This window comes from Carica papaya, chromosome 7 (assembly GCF_054855325.1).
Source record: "Carica papaya isolate Zhongbai chromosome 7, ASM5485532v1, whole genome shotgun sequence".
Classification (NCBI taxonomy): Eukaryota; Viridiplantae; Streptophyta; class Magnoliopsida; order Brassicales; family Caricaceae; genus Carica; species Carica papaya.
Window position 1 is genome coordinate 24,160,792 of NC_142315.1, and position 17,028 is coordinate 24,177,819.

The following is a 17,028-nucleotide window of genomic DNA, read 5'->3' on the forward strand; positions in this document are numbered from 1 at the left end:
ACATATATATATATATATTCACAGAGATTTAAATAATAAAAAAAAAAAAGAAACAATGCAGTCGGAGAAACCGACATACAGATGGAGCACTGAAGATAACGAAAGGAAGAAATTTTAGAGGGAAGTCCTTTCGCCATGAATGCAGGAGACGGATACCTGTAACAGTACTAGTTTTGTTGTTTCCTTTCCCCCTCCCCCTCCTTTTTTTTTTTTTTTTTATTAATTAATTAAAATTAAAAAGATTATATCAACGGAGTCTCATTCAAATAAACAATTACTAATTACTACTTGATTAGTGTAATTACTAATTATTAACTTTTAAACGAAATGTACACTCTCAAACATGTTATTTTTTTTAATAAATTAAACGTATTGTTGATATAGTTTTTAATTATGCAAATTGATATATTTTAATATTGTCAATTTTACTGCTCGAATTTAAATTTTATTTTTTTAATTAATTTTTAATATTAAATAAAATATATACAACTTTCAATAATAATTCATTTAAACTTAAAATAAATTTTTAATAAGGTAGGCTTGTTTTTCTGTGTCCATTAATTTTATTATTCTCAGAAGGGATGGTACTCTGTAAATCATGATAAATTGTTATATATAAGTCAACACAGGAGAAAGTGAAAAATTTACACTTGAAAATTGAAACAAACAAAAATGACTTCATATACAAAGCTTGCTAATATAGTGCATGCGAGAGGCAATAATGGAATCCAACAAGACTTCATATATATATATGTATATATAAACCCTACGATATGATTCCATTTGTTTTATATGTATATATGTACATATGGTGGAAGGTGACTATGACAGAGTTGCTTACCTGAAATTTCATAATTATTAATGTACGTGGGATTCCAAGTTAAAAATTGACATAACCCATTTCTTTTTTATTATCATATATATATATATATATAGCTAAAATAAAGTTAATATATATATAGCCACCTGAATTTTCAAAAGTTAAAAGTTACCCAAAAAAAAAGGAAGAAGCTAAATAATTTTCAAATATTATTTTAGATAGCCATTAAAAATCTAGAGGTAAAGTAAATATTATTTTTACATAAAATTTGTATTTGTATACTAATGATTCCTTTTTGCATAAAAGTCTGATAGACCGAAAAAATAAGAAATTAAAATACTCAACGTAATATTTAAAATTTTCACGTTTTTCTTTTTGAAGCAAATTAAAACAAGTCACGTTATGAAAATTGGGATGAGTTCTTTGAACCGTACGCCTCGACAGAAAGCCCAATTAGAAGCCCGGCCCAATATGAGTCAAAACTCAGTTTCCTCTTCCTCTTGCAAGTCCGCAGGAAGGACTTGTTTTTAAATTCACTTGATAATTTTTATTATTATAATTTTATTCGTATTTATGCATAACGTATGTTTATATTTAATTAATTATTATTATTTACTAGATAATTTAGAAAATTATTATATCGAACTATAAACTTTTTGAGTTGTAATTACAAATACTTGGACCTGTTTAATTTACCCAACATTAAATTAACTCCCCCCCCCCAAGAACCGAATAGATGCCGGAGAAAGAAACGAGGAAAACGTGTAAGCATTGAATTTTGGCATCAGAGTCCACGACTCCCTCCTTCCTCCTGCACAGAAGATTGAGAGAACCAGTGAATAAAGACACATAAGAGAATCGGGTTCGAGACAAGGAACAAGAAGGTGACAATTTAAGCTATCCGAAGTCGCCGCTCCCTTTAGCCACGTTACTTTCTCCTTCGTGTAAATTGCACCGCCGTTTGTCACCGCTAAAGCCTGGATAACGAGATTGTACGGTCGCACAAGTCTCAACTGTCCATTACCGCTCTTCTTCATCCCGATCCGGTCGTTGGAACCCTAGCTTTCACTCACTCATCAGTTTGTTAATTCCAATTTCTTGGAGTGAGGACAAGTCTTGATTGGGAATAACAATGGAATCGTTTCAGTTGTAAATTGGAGTGATCAGACGGTCTTTTCCATACATTATCGACAGCGAGAGAGAGAGACGATGATGCAGAGACGGAGTCCACCGAAGCACAGGCACGACGGTACTTCCCCGCTGCCGCTGGGGATGGATTGGAGCCCTCCGCCTAAGAAATGGGTGAGCTTCGTATTCCTCTTATATTCTCCTCTTTCTTTCTTTCTTTTTTTTTTTTTTTTTTGAAAAATTGTTTTGACTTCCAGATTTAATGGAATTTCGGCCTCGGCTGTATATGAATTTCGTTACTGTTGATTACACTCGCATGAATTAGCGAGAGTCTTACTTATTGGACCTTGGATTTACTTGATACTTCCTAAAAAGACTTGCAAATTTATCACTTCATTGGTACGTGTATTACGATCAGATCGGTTTCTTGAATTCGTGCTGTGATCATAACTTAAGGAATCCTTCAATCGAGATTCTAGCTGATTGTTCTAGCTTTATTTTGGGGTTTATGTGCAAATGAGTGAGAACATCGAGTTATAGCTGGTTTGATTAACAAAGTTAGCTTGGTTGATTTTATTTGCTTGATCTTGTTATGCTACTTGGTTGCTAACATTTTGGGTTTGCGGGGGAGGTTGGTACCACCATTAATTGAACTGGCAAGACATGTAATAAGAATTAACACGTTAGTTCTTCTTAATGTTGTTGCAGTTTTTGCTCTATACAATCCTTACATATGTTATGTTCTTAACACAATTGCACAGGCATTTACTGCAGGTTACAGATGACAAATTAGGCTAGATTTTTTAATCTTAAGAATCTTTAAGCTATTGAAGTTCAGTACTTTGTTTTTCTTTTTGTTCCTTAATAAATATAACTGCTAACAATTTTTTTAATTGATGCTATCTCAGCGACAAAAGTGTTGCATTCGTACCAATTAATACAAGAGTGGTTTAAACTTTTTCGGTATCTTTCTCAAAAACGAACTCTTTCGATATCTATCTTTGTTGACAAACATCTATTGCTCATTTGAGATCTGCAAAAAACTTGCGAGGCCCTGAAGCAGAAGTTGTGGTTGTTTTATGCAAAACTTGTGGCTTTGTATTTAGCAGTAAAAATATACTTCCTTATACACTGGATTTGTTTTGATTTTCCTCCTTGTAGTCTAGCTGTTAAATATTATAAACTTGATGTAAAAAATGCTGATTGTTTTATATGACCATTAATGCCTAATTGCGCATTTGGTCGACTTATGTATTATGACGAATTAAAAATGGTACTGTGAATAGTTTTTCATTAGAGGATTTGAGAAATGTATATACTTACCCTTCATTTTGCTTTCTGTTGGACCTTGGAGTTCTGCAAAATTCATCATCTATCTCTCAATGGTTTGTGCTCTTGTTGCTTGTCATTTGACCTTCGTACTTCAAATTGAGTCCACATGCTAATATAAAAAATTTGCTAGCACGTGAGAACATAATATGAAATAGTAAGTTGGATAGTTTCTATCAGATTAAGTTTTTGGAATAATTAGTCAAGAGGTCCAAATCCTGATTATTCCATTTCTATTAACAAAAAATTAGTGAATATTGCTGAGGTTGTGTTTTCTTCATGCTTTTACTTTAATGAACTTGTGCTTGTGAGGATGTATTAGAATATAAATAATGCATATGAGTCATTTCCTATTAACTTAAGCTTTATTTCTCAAAGATGTTTCTGAATTTTATGTCAATCCTTCACCATATAAAATTAGTAATTGTCACGGACACTACCGATAACAAGCCAAGGAGGTCCACAGGGATAGTTTATTCCCACATGACCCATGGAAAAGGAAGAAGTGACTAAGGGAAGAACAAGGATTGCGACAAGTCTGGAACTTTTTCAGATGATTTATTTTAAGAGTCTTATTTAGGAAGATTTTCATTAGTTTTTTCTTTAGGAAGTTTAATATGACAATGTCTAAGAATCATGGTTGCCTAATAGGGATCTACTTCTAGTAGCTTTACTGTATATATGCTTATTACGATCAATGAAAGTATCATCTGTTCAACCTACAAAATCCCGAGTTACTCTAAGATGCAAGGTTCTTTTAAACAAGCTTCATCATAAGATGATAAGGCTGAAAATTTAGCAAGCACACTTCTTGCTTGCTGAGGGACTTCATCATAAGATGTTGAGGCTGAAAATCTAGCAAGCACACTTCTTGCTTGCTGAGGGACTTCACTATCTATCAATTGACTGTGACAAATTGATATCAAAAGCCATGGGGGATCTCAAGACTTTCAATGGCAGTTCGAACTCTTCCTAAAGCAATACCAGGAGGACTAAACACAGACAGAGCAACTTTCACAACAGATGGAGAATCAATCTTGAGAACTGCCAGTGGCCAAAGGAGAGACAATTGATTCTGTGGACAGTTCATGACATAGGGACATGGGGCGTGTTGAGGCAGAGGAAGGAGTAGATGATGAAGGCACGGTCCCTAGATTTGCTAAACTCGACTTTGCACACTTAAATGAGATTGCTGACTCACTAGGGTGGCTGAACAGGGTGAACATCTTTTTCTGCGTTAGTGAACAACAGAGGAAGATAAGGTGGGGCTAGCATCATTCCACCTAAAGGACGATGCTCAACTATTGTTCCTCAAGTAGGATAGAGACCTTTTGGATGGCATAGGATGATTCCGGAGAATATTGCAACCTCTGTTTTGGAACACTAGTGTGCAACAATAACTTGGGTGAAGAGGTGAAATTGTGAGAAATGGGTCTATGGCAGTGTACGCAAAGAGATTCGACCAGCCTTCAGCTTGAGTTTTTGTGCTTACACCAATGCAAGAGGTTGAGATTTTCATTGGCAGTATACAGGATCATATTGCAGTCAAACTCGAGTACAACATGAGTTATGCAATGCTCTACAAGCATGGTGGGGATAAAAGAAAACAAGAGATACAAACTCCCAAATGAGCCACAAAATCCCCGTTCGTCAAGAAGCTTAGCTGAGAAGAGATGGAGGAATGTAGAGAAAAGCGTACATACTTCAACTTCCATGAACCTTTTGCTCCTAGGAACGCCAGTAAGAAGCTATTTTAGCTTGAGTTTGGGAATGACATATTGCATGGTTCTCTGAGCTCAGGGACGGAGTTAAAGAATTGAAAATCTTGATCCGTGGAATCATAAGATCCTTGGTGTCTCAAACAAAGAGGTTTGTTATATTTAATTTCAGGTCGGGTATGAGTTTACGCAGTTCTCTCCTAAAACAACCCGGGTAGCCATTCCTAAGTTTAATAAAACAAGATCTAAGAACCCTAATTGTCTAACAAGGATTCAATTCTAATAGCTTCCATATAAATAGGTTTATTATGATGTATAGTCGATTCAACCTGAAGATTCAGAATTTTACCCTAAGATCGGGGGTTCTCCGAAACGAGTCTCACAATAGACTGACAAGGTTGAGAATCTAAAAAGCAGACGTCTAGGTTGCTTAGGGACCTCCTGTGGAAGAGTCCTTGATCCAACCCCAAATATGGGACCTTGAGAGTAATTTGAAAATTTGATTATCAAATTGTCGAATCATGATCCGATTCCTGTTTTGATGGAAACACATGTTTAGAAACAGGGAAGTTTCATAGCTATAAAAAGACCTATGTTCTATGTTCTTTTTAAAAAAAAAAAACATTCCTCTTTTTGTTGATTTAAATTTCTTATATTCCCGGTTTTTATTTTTGAAATTATGAAAGATGTTTTTTTTTTCTTTTTGATGCTTTCAAGCATGGAACATCTTTGCACCATCAAGGGACTTTTACAATTTGAGCTGCAAATTTTCTCCATTTTCAACAATTTCACTTTGCATTTTCTCAATTGTAGTTATTGATTTTCTTAATTCCCATTGTGTTTATCTACTGAAATGGTTTCCATTGTTGATGAAATTGAAATTGATTTTATTTGATCAAATTTTCATCTTTATTGTGCAGAATGGACGGGATACTCTTTGGCCCCATGATCCTCGAACAGGATGGAGTTACTGCATCACAATACCATCATGGATTGTCCTTCCAAAATCAAGAGATTCAGATCCTGTAGTGGTACTCAAATTGAATGACTATCCGGTGTTTATGTATACCCAGGGTTAGATTTTGTTTTAATACTGCCTTCTAGGATTTTGAATTGATGATTTCTTGTACTATGGAAGTTGCAAATTTTGGCATGTTATCATAAGCAATATCACTAAATGTCTGCGAGTAAACCAGTTTTTGGCATCCATGTTTTGACTTTTTGTAGGGTTGTAACCTTGCAAGAACTATAATAGGAGATCTGCAATACCCTTAGAAAAGAGGCTAGTAATATATTTTGTAAACAGTTAGGTGTGACATCAAGAACATTCTCGTGCTTATTATCTTTTTTTCCTGTATAAAATGCTTTTGTCTTACTTAAAAATAAAATATTTTCAGATATATGGAATCTCTGATGAACTTATTACCTTATTAGATAAATGTTAGTCCCTTATGACAGTGACTATTACCATCACGAATGGTGACCAGAAGCCCTCCAACCAAGGAGGGGAAGGTTTTGGCCTACTGAGGCAAGAGGTCCCCTTCAATATTTTGAGTCTTATGTTAATCAGTAGGGGTCCCCAATGCATAGAGTATCTGTCATATTTGGTTGTTAATTTGTTCATACTTGGTTAGACTATACGAGCTTTGGCATGTTTTATATTAACATTCTTAAGGGGCAGTTTTACAGGGTTCAGGTTGGTTTGCAATCCCCAGATGGTGTTACAACAACACGAGGGATATTGAGAAGATTTAATGACTTTTTGAAATTATTTGCTGATGTAAGTTTGTGATTTATTTATGGGTTAGTTCCTTATGAAATCAGCTGTCAGGAAATTGAAACTCATTAAAATGCCATAATTTTTATTTGGTTCATAAATGCTAGCAGTTAGCACGAGTCAAACTCTTAGGTTCCAGTTAACTGTAAAAAACTCTTTCGAGTTTTCATTTATGTGTTGGTTCCTTATGAAGTCCGCCGTCAGGAAATTGAAACTCATTAAAATGCCATAACTTTTATCTGGTTCATAAATGCTAGCAGTTAGCATGAGTCAAACTCTTTGGCCCCAGTTAACTGTAGAAAACTGTTTCGAATTTTCATTTTTAATATTTATATATGGATATACTTTTAATCATCAAAGTATAGTTATTAACATGAAATCTTGGTTAGTAAAATGATATTGAAAATTTGACTTGAGTTTTAACTCATGTCATAGTTTTACTATACTTTTTTTATGTTTGACAATTAGACACTTTTTGTTTAAAAACACAATTTTTAAAAATATACCCAAAATAGCTTTGTATATCTAAATAGGGCCTTACCTTCTCTAAAGAGAGAAAGACCTAACGGTCTGTGCTAAGCCTCTTTGGTTGATAACTCTTCTTATTTGAAAATTAAGGATTGCTAATTTGAGGACATAATTATGTTTTTTATTGGCTTTCTTGCTTAGCTTAAAAAAGCATTTCCCAGGAAAAATCTTCCACCAGCTCCACCAAAGGGACTCTTGCGAATGAAAACCAGGGCTCTGTTGGAAGAGGTATGGATGTTTTGGTAAAATGATCTTACACCTAAAGAACAGAAATAGACTATTCATCTAGAACAGCACCTTTTTTTTTGGTTTTCTACCATTTAAGAAACTTTTTATGAGCTAGATTTGTGATTTGTGTTTATGTTCGTTGAAACTATAGTTATCTAGAAGGTCATGTCATACACATTCATTACTTGTGAAATTCTGGTCATAAGTGTTCAGATCTTATAAGTGTGATGCATATTCGTTAAGCAAGGTTACTTTCATTTTTAACCACAAGTAATATCCTCAAAAGGTCTAGCCTTGTTGCAGAGAAGGCGCTCTTTGGATGACTGGATGACAAAGTTACTATCTGATATTGACTTGTCCAGAAGTGTCCAAGTAGCATCCTTTCTTGAATTAGAAGCTGCCGCGAGGTCTTGTATGTATCAGTCTTCTTCCTTAGAATTCTTCTAATGACTTTCCCCTGTACAATTAGTTTAATAGGAATATAATGCCACTGTAAAAGAATTCTCCTTTTGCTGAACCATGAGAATCATGACTTGACCTTTTTTAATTGATATTTTATTTTTTCAGCATTCCAAGACATGAGTCAGTCGACTTCAGAAGCTAATTCTGATGGAAATAGAATGAGTTCTTCACTTCAAATGCCCCACAATTCAAGCCTCTCTCTTTTTGCGGGTAGTTCATCAATCACATCTGACTACGGTAGTGACACTGCTTATGAGACATCTGAGCATGGAACACCTAGATTGGGAAGGGAAACTAATTCTGAAACTGGAATAGAGGATCTCATATTGGATGATGATTTGACAAATCCAATAGAAAAGCTTGTAAAATATGGCATGTCCAACATTGATGAAGGACTCTTTATGGGACAGACTATTCTAGAGCAGCTTGAAGGTTTTCCTAGGCATAAAGCAAATCCCAGGCATGTCAGTAATGTTTTTGCGAAGGATACCTATAATGGAAATGCTTCTAATGCTTCGTTTCTTGCAAGCAATGGGCTGGGACTTTTTGCAGAACCTGAGCCAAGTAAAATGGTCGGGCATGTCCGCAAACTATCTAATGAGAGTGTTGGAAGTGATGGAAGTTCCCTAAGGGGGAGTGAAATCTCAAACTCCTATCTTGACCTTCCAGGAGTTACTGATGTTTCAAGTACTGGAGGTATTATTGGCAATACTGATTTGCACTTTCCTGGTGATGCACAAATAGTTCTTCCATTGGATCAGCGGCACAAGATGAACAGGGTTCTTCTACTCATGCAGCAGAGACTCGTCACTGTAAAAACAGACATGGAGGATCTTATAGCAAGATTAAATCAAGAAATAGCCGTGAAGGATTACCTTAATACAAAGGTAAATCTATGTGCCTTTTAATAATGCTTCTAACATTATAGATTGAATTTCAACATTAATTTTGAAGCTTTGCATTGGGGTCATATTTATTTGAAGTTAAATCTTCAATTCTTTATTTTTTATAATATAGTGGTAAGTACGTAGAATGGTAAATTATATGAGCTTTTCAAGCATTAAGAGGCTTGGTAGATGGGTCTCTTTACCTCCATGGAGAAAATTTATGCATAAATGCCTGTTATATGTTTTGACTTGCATAGCACATTGAGTGTAACTTAAGAACATGTGCATGCAGTCTAATTTTTATACATCTGGTACTTTTTGGGGATGTTATGTGGCACAACTCATTACACCTTTACAGGTCACGGATTTGGAAGTGGAGCTTGAAACTACCAAACAGAAAAATAAAGAAAACCTCCAGCAAGCTATTTTGACTGAGAGGGAAAAGTTGACCCAGATGCAGTGGGATATGGAGGAACTTCGGCAAAAATCTTTGAGAATGGAGTTGAAGTTGCAGTCTAAACAGGTTACAAATTAACTACCATTTACTTTTTTTATTTATGTTCCTGTTTAGTTGCCCCCAGCTTTCTCATTTTCAAAATCCAGTTTGGTCATTTTCTGGGGTGAGTGGAGTTAGTTTGCCATCCTCTGTTCTCTCGGATTGGAAAAGGTGTTGAAGTTAATGCATCTGGCTCTCATTAATTAACGGAGGCTAATTATATGCAAAATTTATGCATATTCATTATCAATTTTATTATGATCTGATGCAAATGGGATGTGGTAGGGGCTGTCATTATTGATACTTCATATGCTTGCACTTATGATATTTTTTCAGTCCCTAGATACTAACGGAGATAAATGGCAATCCCACGTGCACAGCATATTGACTTTACCAATAATTTGTATTAATTTACATGGTTTGGCCATGATTCATTTTTAGGATGCACAGTCAAGCAAGGAACCGAAGGAACAACCCACCGGTCAAGAGAAAGATGTGGTGCTGCAGGAGCTGGATCTCACTAAACAGCAGCTAGAGAATCTTTCAAGGCAGTATGAAGAGCTAGAAGCTAAGTCAAAAGCGGATATCAAAATTCTTGTTAAAGAGGTTAAATCTCTCAGAAGTTCCCAAACACAATTGAAGCAGGAGCTGAATCAATCACTGAGGGAAAAATCTGAAGCTCAGGTTGTTTTAACTCTAGTGAAGCCTTTTTTATGTGCGGGTTTTTTCTTGCAAAAAGCGTTCGTGTTATAAAGTAGTGCTATATCTTTGGACACTAGAAGATACTTTCATTCCTGTTGTTGTGCATCTTCACATGCATCACTAATGATGGCCATTTTTTAATTGATTATTTTTGTTAAAAATCTCTATCGGCTCCATGATTTGCTTGGTTTTGTGTTTATTTGTAAATTTAAAAGGAAACGTAGTTTGCTTCTATTTTTGGGATGTTTTTCTATATTTCCTGTATGGATTGGTCTCATAATTAGCTTTTGAACCGAAGACACAATAGAAATATCCAACTGACTCACGGTGATTCTTTTTCAGAAACTGCTTCAACAGGAAAGACAAGTAAGTGAGAATGCAAAAGCTGCAAGAGAAAAGCTGCTTCATGAATGCAGAGCCCTTCACAACCAGCTTATAGAATGCAATGCGCATTTTTCAATTGGTGAAGATCATTTTGCTGGCCCTTCGAACACACTAGAAGGTGCTTTAGATTTGTTGAGCACATCTGACCAACGAATTGGCCTCTTACTTTCCGAGGTACTAAGAATTTTTACAGCATTGCCCTTTTCTCTTCAATGTTTTTACCCTTGTCAAGTATTTCTCTTATATGCTATTGTATTGCTTGTCTTTTCCTTTGGTTTTTGTGCTGTGAGAAGAAGATAAAAGACATGTTGAAACTTTTCCTAAAATTGATCAGGCACAGTTATTACTTGGGGTTGATGAAGCCAATGATAAAGATATGGATAGAACTCTCAGAATTGTGGATGACTTGCGGAAGATGCTATTGGATATCATCACGGAAAATGCTAAACTGAGAAAACAGGTGAATTCTCTCATCCGGCATGCTCTTAAGATGAACAGAGTATCTATGAACAATGAAGATGTGAGGAATGCAAGTGAATAGAAAAGGTGAAATACAAAGCTTTGTACTAGAATATCTCTTTAAGACTATGAGAAGGAAATCCCATATCACATATAGCTGTGCCGGGTAATCAAATCATCTAATGTGCTAAATTTTTCTGGTGTGGTCCAAGGCCAGCAGCCAAACAATTTTTTTTTTTTTTTCATTTCATCATACACAAGTTATTGTCAGGACTGCATCTTACCTTATTGTTGTACTCTTATATACTTAGTCGACTGAATAACCCATTACAGATGAAAGGAAACCATAGTGAATACACGTTTTTCCAGTTTCAGATGTCTTTTGCTTCATATTATATTTCTGTTGAAAATTATGAAATTTCCATATGATTCTACATTTCTCAAGCAAATTGTTTTCGTTGTTCTTCTGTTTTGTGTTTGTCCTTCAAATTTTTGTGATCTTTTGATGACAATCTTATTGCGGTCTTAAATTTTTACATAAAAAATTTCACGTACCAAGTAGACTGTTTTATGTGCTGAAAAATTAACTTTGTAATATACAAAAAAAATCACGTTGCGTAGGATATTAAATCGTTACAAAAGATGATGAAGCATTTTTTAAGAAAACGGTGGTGATGTGGTGTATCGAAATGCCTTATTTCCTCGTAGTGAGACTTCTAGAGAGCAGTGAGGGATGTCTTTTTATTAGAAGAGCAAAGAAATTAGAAGCAAAATATCATCAATAACTAAGAATCTTTTCAATTCATCATAACTCTTGCTTTGTCCAAAATCTAATTTACCCTTCTAACCCCTCCAACTAAAAGATTACAAATCTCTCAAAGAAAAACTATAGCAGAGAACAACATGCCCGAGCATCATCTTTTTTCTGCAAGTCAGCCCAAGCATATTTTGAAATAACATGAACCTGCAAACAAAAAAAATAATAATAAGATGAGAAGGTTATCATCACACACATTTCAGAATGCTCTAATGCCAGCTAAAAATGTAACAAAAAACTTTCTTTACCCAATATATCGAGCCATACCTTAACAACAGTTGTTTACTTCCCGAGGCTCAACAAGAATATAAAGTGGTTTCCCATTAAGCCTGCGTTGTCCCTGAACAGCAATACAGTAATACAATCACTTTCAAGTCATTTATATAAAACTAGTTCATGGACCTACCGGAGGGAAAAATTGATGATGCCTCAGGGTATGGTCACTCTAGTAATTTTCTAGGACATTATAATTTCTTACTTCTGTATGGTAATCATTCGAAATTATCAAATTATTACAGTCATTGAATTTAAGTGAAGATATTAGAAAACTATCTGCAATGGTGCTACCTCCAAGGTCTCATAGTAAAACTCCAAATTAAGCGGTCAGGTACTTTGAAGGGCAAAGCGTATAAGATTAGTTAATCATAAACCTGTAAGAGCTTTTGTGTAGGGAAAAAAGACTCCTAGCTTTGGATAGCAAAAGATAGTAACAAAATGGCTGCCAGTTATGTGCACATAAACAATACCTTGACCTCAGGCAGCCCAATAACACAAGCACATTCCACGACTTCAGCCTCCATGCGTTCTAAAGAAACAACAATTTCAGACATAAATAGCATTATCTGGCTTGGTAAAAAAATTAAGCTGGAGTTAAATTGGAGAGAATTAAGGGAGTAAAGTTATATACCCAAAAGCCTTATTGCTGCTGAGAGAGTCCCGCCAGTAGCTACCAAATCATCAATTATCAATGCACGGTCCCCGGGTTTAACAGCACCCACATGCATCTCTAAACAATCAGTTCCATATTCCAGCACGTATTCTTCAGAAATAACCTCCCCTATAGAGTGACAAATGATCAAGTCAAAGATTATCTTCCAATCCCAAGTGTCAAACATGACAAGGCCAGGAAACAAGTTAGATACTGAATTCTCGAGAACTATACATATATATCAACAGAGAGAAGCAGTTATATAATTTTTATTAAACAGAATCAAATCACAAATGTTAACCCTACATTCGCATTGACCCATTGAGGACAGTGCAATTGACTACAACTACCGGAAATCAAAATGACAGAAGTTTGCAATGCTTTTTTCCCCATATCAGACATCATTTCTGAATATTAGAATGGCTCTTTTTGATCTGATTTGTATGGAACCGAACTGAGTTTGAGCATCTATAGAACTCCATGCTGATAAACATTCAAAAGGGCAATTGAAAATCAACGCAAATTAGAGCACGTAATCAAGAGAATTAAACACAATCTTCCATCCTTCGAAAGCTGCAAATGCCTATTCTTCAGCCATTTGATGGGCAGAGCAGAAGGTCCAGGATTCAATCCTAAGAAATATAAAACTACTACTCCATCAACCATTTACTCCCATATATTTCTATAGGCTGTTTGAATAGGCTTTCTTTCATTCTTCCTTCTCTCTTGAGCTTATAAGCTCTTTAACCCTCAGATATTCCAGTTTATTATCTGGACTACAAGCTTTAAAAATGTAGCTGGTCATCAGGAGCTTATTTTTTGGACCAAGATTCGGCTTATAAACCCAAATCTTGAAGAGGTTGGTTCAAACGGTCTACATACTCCTTCAACAGTTAATTCAATTACCTATAACCCTAGTTTTAGTTCTTGTTTAAAACAAACAATACCTGGCAACTTTCTAGGTTTCCGTAAAGGAACAAACTTCGCACCTAAAGCCAGTGCAATTGATGGACCAAACATAAAACCTCGAGCTTCCACTCCTACACAAAATATGCAGACATTATCAACCTTGAAAAACAATAGATTTAGCGCATAAAACATCAATTTATTATTATAAGCTCAGGCTTACAACATTTAGGTTATAGTTCGTGAAAGTATGTTTTTTCAATATTACTGTCTTAAGTCTAAAAAACTAGTGCCCAAAAGAAATCTTTGTGAGCTCGAGTACTGCCTGATAAATCTGGACGGAGGAGACCAAAAAACCACAAAAAAGTTTGTGAAGGAAATCAATTTAGTCCTTTTCTGGGTTCTGAAAATCTCTTCTTTTTTAAATTATAACCAGATCGTATGCACAAAAACAAAAAAAAAATGCTATTACGAGCAAACCCAAATGGAGAAACTTTTGAAAGGAAGCAACTAAACCTTTAACCTTTTTAGAGAAAGAAGACAAGCAGGCAAGCACATAACTTTCTGAAAGAAACGAGGTAAAACAGTAAAAAGAAGGCAGTGAAAAACAAAACCAAAGTCCAGAAGAGGAACCCAGTAAAATCATTGGAAAAATAGTCATAGCAAATGTTGCAAATGAGGAAACAGAAAGAAAATAGTCGGTCATAGTAAACGCAAATCTGAACAAGCAAAACTTCTTTTTCAAAATTTGGGTCTTCTCCGAGTAAATAACTGTAAAAGAAAGAAACACAAGTTTTTTATTTTTTCAAAAAATCACAGAGCTAGAAACAGATTGATAAAAAATTAATGAAGAAGAAGAAGAAGAAAGAGAGACATGCAATATATTGTACGGTACCGGCAACGACAGAAATGTCCATATCTCTGTAGCGATCAACAAAAATGTCGACCGTGTCTTTAAACGCCTTATGATTAAGCAACAACGTCGTGATGTCTTGAAACATTATTCCTGTTTCAGAAACCAAAAATGCAGACCCATGTTAAATGTTCGACGAAATTCCCCACAGAATAAATTAACGAAGAAAAAAAAAGAACTCCGAGTAAATCAAAATCGAACTTGAAGACAAAAAAAAAAAAAAAAAACGGAGCAGAGAGTAGACATGAGAAGAAGAAAAAGAAGAAGAAGAACCTGGTTTAGGGAAGTGCGGAACAACCCTAATGGCTTCCGATATGCCTTTAAGTCTGGGGTCTCCTTTCAGTCCGTTTTCTGCCGCAAACATTGTCTTCTTCCTCTCCAAATCTCCTCGTCTAGCCCTGTCGAAACAATGGATTCCTGTGGTGAATTCTGAGAGAGAGGGAAGAAGTAAAAAAAGTGTATGGTAATTAATTTCTGGCAATCTGGAATTGGGGATTTTGGAAGTTCAACAGTCAATTTTCCCTCCTAAAATCAGCTAAAGATCAAAAGCTCTCTGTTATCAATAAAGGAGAGAAGGTGAGAGTATTAAATACCGAATCTTTTGTCTATCTATGTTGGCCAAACCAGAAGATCTACAATGCTGATAGGGACGATTTTTTTTTTTTTTTTTTTTTAATTTCTGCAGACAGGTGGTCACGCTGTCTTTGTAGCGCGTGCATGACGCGCGGCTTGAACCCACTCGTGCAGTCGTGCTTATCATCATCCTCGCTCATTAAAAAAAAATAACTGCTTTTCGATTGACTTCTTTCTTAACTTCAAAACGCACAGCTTTGAGCTTAATACGTAATAAAGCCTAAAAAGAAAAGACGTGCTTAGACATTAAATAGTAAAATTAAAAATACTTAAATCTTTTTATTGCGTAATTTCCTATTTTTTAATTAAAAAATTCATATTATTTTTTGACACTAAAAAGAATGTAAGTAGATACCCAAATTCATTTTATTCTCTTTTGGTGGTTAAAAAAGAAAACTTTCCATATAAAATTTTTAGTAATTTTAATTATAAAATAAATATAACATATAAAACCCATTTTTATAATTTTTTAGATAAAGATATGAACATAATATTTATTAAGGTTGAATTAATGGTATTTTTTTTATCTTTTTTTAAAATTAAAAAAAAAATTAAACAATGAATATAAGACATAAATATGCACAATAATCTTTGTCAATGTCGTGATTCTTGCTAAGATCACGACATTGACAAATATTATAGTGGACATACATATATGTGTGTGTGTGTGTGTGTGTGTGTTATTTAATTTTAAAAATTAAATAAAAAAAAAACCACTAGATATAATAAAAAATTTAAATAAAATTTGTTGTCACCATAAAATGATATAATCTATGAATAAAGTCTTCCAAAAGATTTTATTTATCCACTCTCAAAAGCAAATATATTTGATTGTCAATTTACACATCTAATCAAAACCCAACTTTTTTTGATAGTTTGATTCACTTCAAACCAAATATTTTTTCATTAAATTTTGTCGGATAAAATCTAAAAATTATCTAAGATTTTATTTTAATTACATTTAGTAAATCTTTTGTTCGTCTCACAACTATTTTAATATACATATATTAATATATATAACTTCTACTTCGCTTATTCTGTTTGATCGAGGCTCAAAGGAAAGCCATAGTATATGAATTTAATAATTAAATTAATAAAAAAAATTTATTGGAAACTTACCCCGAAACTATCACGGGCTTTTTACTTGCACAATGTCACATCCGCATTCACATTTATTGTTGTTATTATAATTTACTTTTCTCAATAATAAAAATTATATACAATATATTCAATTTCACTCTACATCTTATGATCACTAAACGCGAAACTTTTCAATTAGATGTTGTGTTTAGTGAATATGTTGGTATATACATACATAACATATTTATATGTATCCACTAAATATTATATAAAGATTTGGTTTTGCATATTCCTATGTAGTCTACCCATAAAAAGTCCTTGGCTCGGGGCCACTTCTACTTGAGTTTACAAGACTAAGATTGATTACTCTTTTTCAAAAAGAACCTTTTTTTTCTTTTTGGGTTAGTGGTAAAGTAGAATTTGAGATAGTGATATCAACCGTGTAAGTAAATATGGTGCACATACGTATACGTATGTATGTATATATATATATATATATGCATACATGTAATATACTTTTTTTACACAGTATTTTCAACCCTTTTAACCAAGATGGATATTGTTACCTTATTCTGACGAAACTACAAACTAAAGGCAAAAAGGAGAATGACAAAAAGATTTTTACACAGATTAAAATCAACGACCGAAGGAAAATTTTGGAAGCTCAGGTTCGTTTAAACTAGAAGCATCAATTCATAATTCTTGCTTTGTTTAAAGTCTAGTTAACCTTCTAACCCCTACCAAAAGAAACAACTTTCTCAAACAAAATTTTGCATACAGAAGATGAATCCTGATAGAAAATTATGGCAAAGGAACAGCTCAAGCTTCGCCTG

The 17,028-nt window shown here is 34.3% G+C and overlaps 2 protein-coding genes across 13 annotated transcripts; one reads left to right on the forward strand and one right to left on the reverse strand.

Annotated features, from left to right (window-relative positions):
• Positions 1-1,516: 1,516 nt before the first annotated feature.
• LOC110806423 (PX domain-containing protein EREL1) lies at positions 1,517-11,286 on the forward strand. Of its 11 annotated transcripts, none has more exons than XM_088208474.1 (11): positions 1,519-2,122; positions 2,206-2,347; positions 5,916-6,069; positions 6,677-6,775; positions 7,442-7,528; positions 7,832-7,940; positions 8,096-8,877; positions 9,236-9,400; positions 9,815-10,057; positions 10,418-10,633; positions 10,794-11,286. In XM_088208474.1, the coding sequence occupies exons 3-11, from the start codon at positions 6,040-6,042 to the stop codon at positions 10,998-11,000; spliced, it is 1,938 nt and encodes a 645-aa protein (XP_088064600.1). In that variant the 5' UTR covers positions 1,519-2,122; positions 2,206-2,347; positions 5,916-6,039; the 3' UTR covers positions 11,001-11,286. The 11 variants fall into 11 exon arrangements, with proteins under 11 accessions (XP_021886967.1, XP_021886966.1, XP_088064600.1 ...); XM_022031278.2 differs by having other exon boundaries at positions 6,685-6,775; XM_022031279.2 differs by having other exon boundaries at positions 5,916-6,026; positions 6,685-6,775.
• A 393-nt stretch (positions 11,287-11,679) lies between these two features.
• Positions 11,680-15,085, reverse strand: LOC110806445 (adenine phosphoribosyltransferase 5). 2 transcript variants are annotated; one of them, XM_088208479.1, is made up of 7 exons: positions 14,756-15,085; positions 14,465-14,575; positions 13,653-13,703; positions 12,643-12,792; positions 12,482-12,540; positions 12,003-12,075; positions 11,680-11,882 (listed from the first exon to the last, which is right to left on the reverse strand). In XM_088208479.1, exons 1-6 carry the CDS (start codon positions 14,844-14,846, stop codon positions 12,004-12,006), a joined length of 534 nt encoding a protein of 177 aa, XP_088064605.1. In that variant the 5' UTR covers positions 14,847-15,085; the 3' UTR covers positions 11,680-11,882; position 12,003. The 2 variants fall into 2 exon arrangements, with proteins under 2 accessions (XP_088064605.1, XP_021887011.1); XM_022031319.2 differs by having other exon boundaries at positions 13,611-13,703; positions 14,756-15,080.
• Between the last annotated feature and the right edge of the window lie 1,943 nt (positions 15,086-17,028).